The sequence below is a fragment of the Trachymyrmex cornetzi genome, unplaced genomic scaffold, assembly GCF_001594075.2.
Source record: "Trachymyrmex cornetzi isolate Tcor2-1 unplaced genomic scaffold, Tcor1.1 scaffold2434, whole genome shotgun sequence".
Taxonomy (NCBI): Eukaryota; Metazoa; Arthropoda; class Insecta; order Hymenoptera; family Formicidae; genus Trachymyrmex; species Trachymyrmex cornetzi.
In genome coordinates this window covers 28,408-29,912 of record NW_017297097.1, presented here as the reverse complement: position 1 = coordinate 29,912, position 1,505 = coordinate 28,408, and the positions used below count along the sequence as shown (strand labels likewise).

Genomic DNA, 1,505 nt, shown 5'->3' with positions numbered 1-1,505 from the left:
AGTGGTGGGAAGAAAAACTAAAAGAGAATCAGGACAAAAAAAATAACAAGTTACAATAGCAGAAAGAAACCGACACCCTCAACTAGTACTAACAATACGCCTAAGAAAAGGGAGACAATAGAAGAATCCCCAAAACGGCGGCAGTACAAATTAATTGTAGAGGGGAGGCCAATTACGCGGAGACAATGCGAATAGCTAAATCAAATGTGGATATAGACATATTAGGCATTCAAGAGATCAGACCGAGGAAAACTAGGACTGGAGCTCTACTACTAGAAATACCTGGAGTAGATGGGGCAAAGAAGGCAAATATGCTGGCGGACAGACTGAAGGAGGTCCTTAAAGAACAGGAAAACGTTCTGATATCTAGACCAGAGAAAACGGCAGAAATAAGAATTAGAGATTTAGAGGAGTCAGTCTCAAAAGAAGACGTGTTGTAAGTCATTTCCACAATTGGGAAATGCACAGGAGAGATGATAAAGCTTGGCAACATTACCAAAGCGTTAAATGGTCTGGGCACAATATGGTTACGCTGCCCACTCGCTGTAGCCAAAGCGGTTACGAAGAATAGAAGAATAAGAATAGGATGGACTATGGCTCGGGTGGAGCTGTTACCAGCAAGACCTACACAATGTTATCGATGTTTAGAAAATGGACACGTCAGGAGCCAGTGCCAAAACGAGCAAGATAGGGGAGCAACCTGCTATAGGTGTGGACAGGGTGGACACGTGGCGAAGGACTGCCTTGCGCAGGTCCACTGCATGATATGCTCGGATAGGAATCTCAGAGCGGACCATAGAATGGGGGGCCCGGCATGCAAGCCTCCTCCATTGAAGAAGAGAGACAACAGAGTAAGTAAAAACAGGGGAAACATACAATCTCAAAACTACTTGGAGAAGGAAAAAAATTCAACAAATATGGAATTGGAAGCTACAAGAGAAGAAAACCCTGTAAATATCAGGGAGCTAAGAGAGGAAAGAGAAACTAGTGTAGTTAGACATATGGCTGAATGTAGTGTCAACGAGAGGCTGGACACGGAAAAAACCACACAGGAGGAATCAATGGAAATGGATACGGAGATGGATATCGGTGGAGTTATGGATAACGGACACCCAAAAACCCACAACAACAACAACAATGGAAGAAGAATGGCCAAAAATGGGTCACGACTGGATAAATGAAGAAGAAAAAAAAGAAAATAGGAAGGAACAAGGGGATGGAGGAATCCCAATAGGACACAATAATGGTTAATTATATAATACAGGCGAACATTAACCATGCCCGTGACGCACATGATTTGCTGATGCAGTCGATGGCGGAGGGGGACTTTGCAATAGCAATCGTTTCAGAACCTTATGTGGTGCCAAGAGAACATCCACATTGGACAGCCAATGATAATAAATCTATTGCCACATTACATGGAGACAAACGAGGAATGCCATGCACTCCATATATTAAAGGAGAACACTTCACAGCAATTCGCTGGGGAGATATGATGGTTTTTG

General features: G+C 43.3%; 1 protein-coding gene across 1 annotated transcript; it reads left to right on the top strand.

The window, feature by feature from the left end:
* The first annotated feature begins 473 nt into the window (after positions 1 to 473).
* Positions 474 to 1,181, top strand: LOC108761187 (uncharacterized). Its single transcript, XM_018507590.1, has one exon. It carries the CDS (start codon positions 474 to 476, stop codon positions 1,179 to 1,181), a length of 708 nt encoding a protein of 235 aa, XP_018363092.1.
* Positions 1,182 to 1,505: the final 324 nt, after the last annotated feature.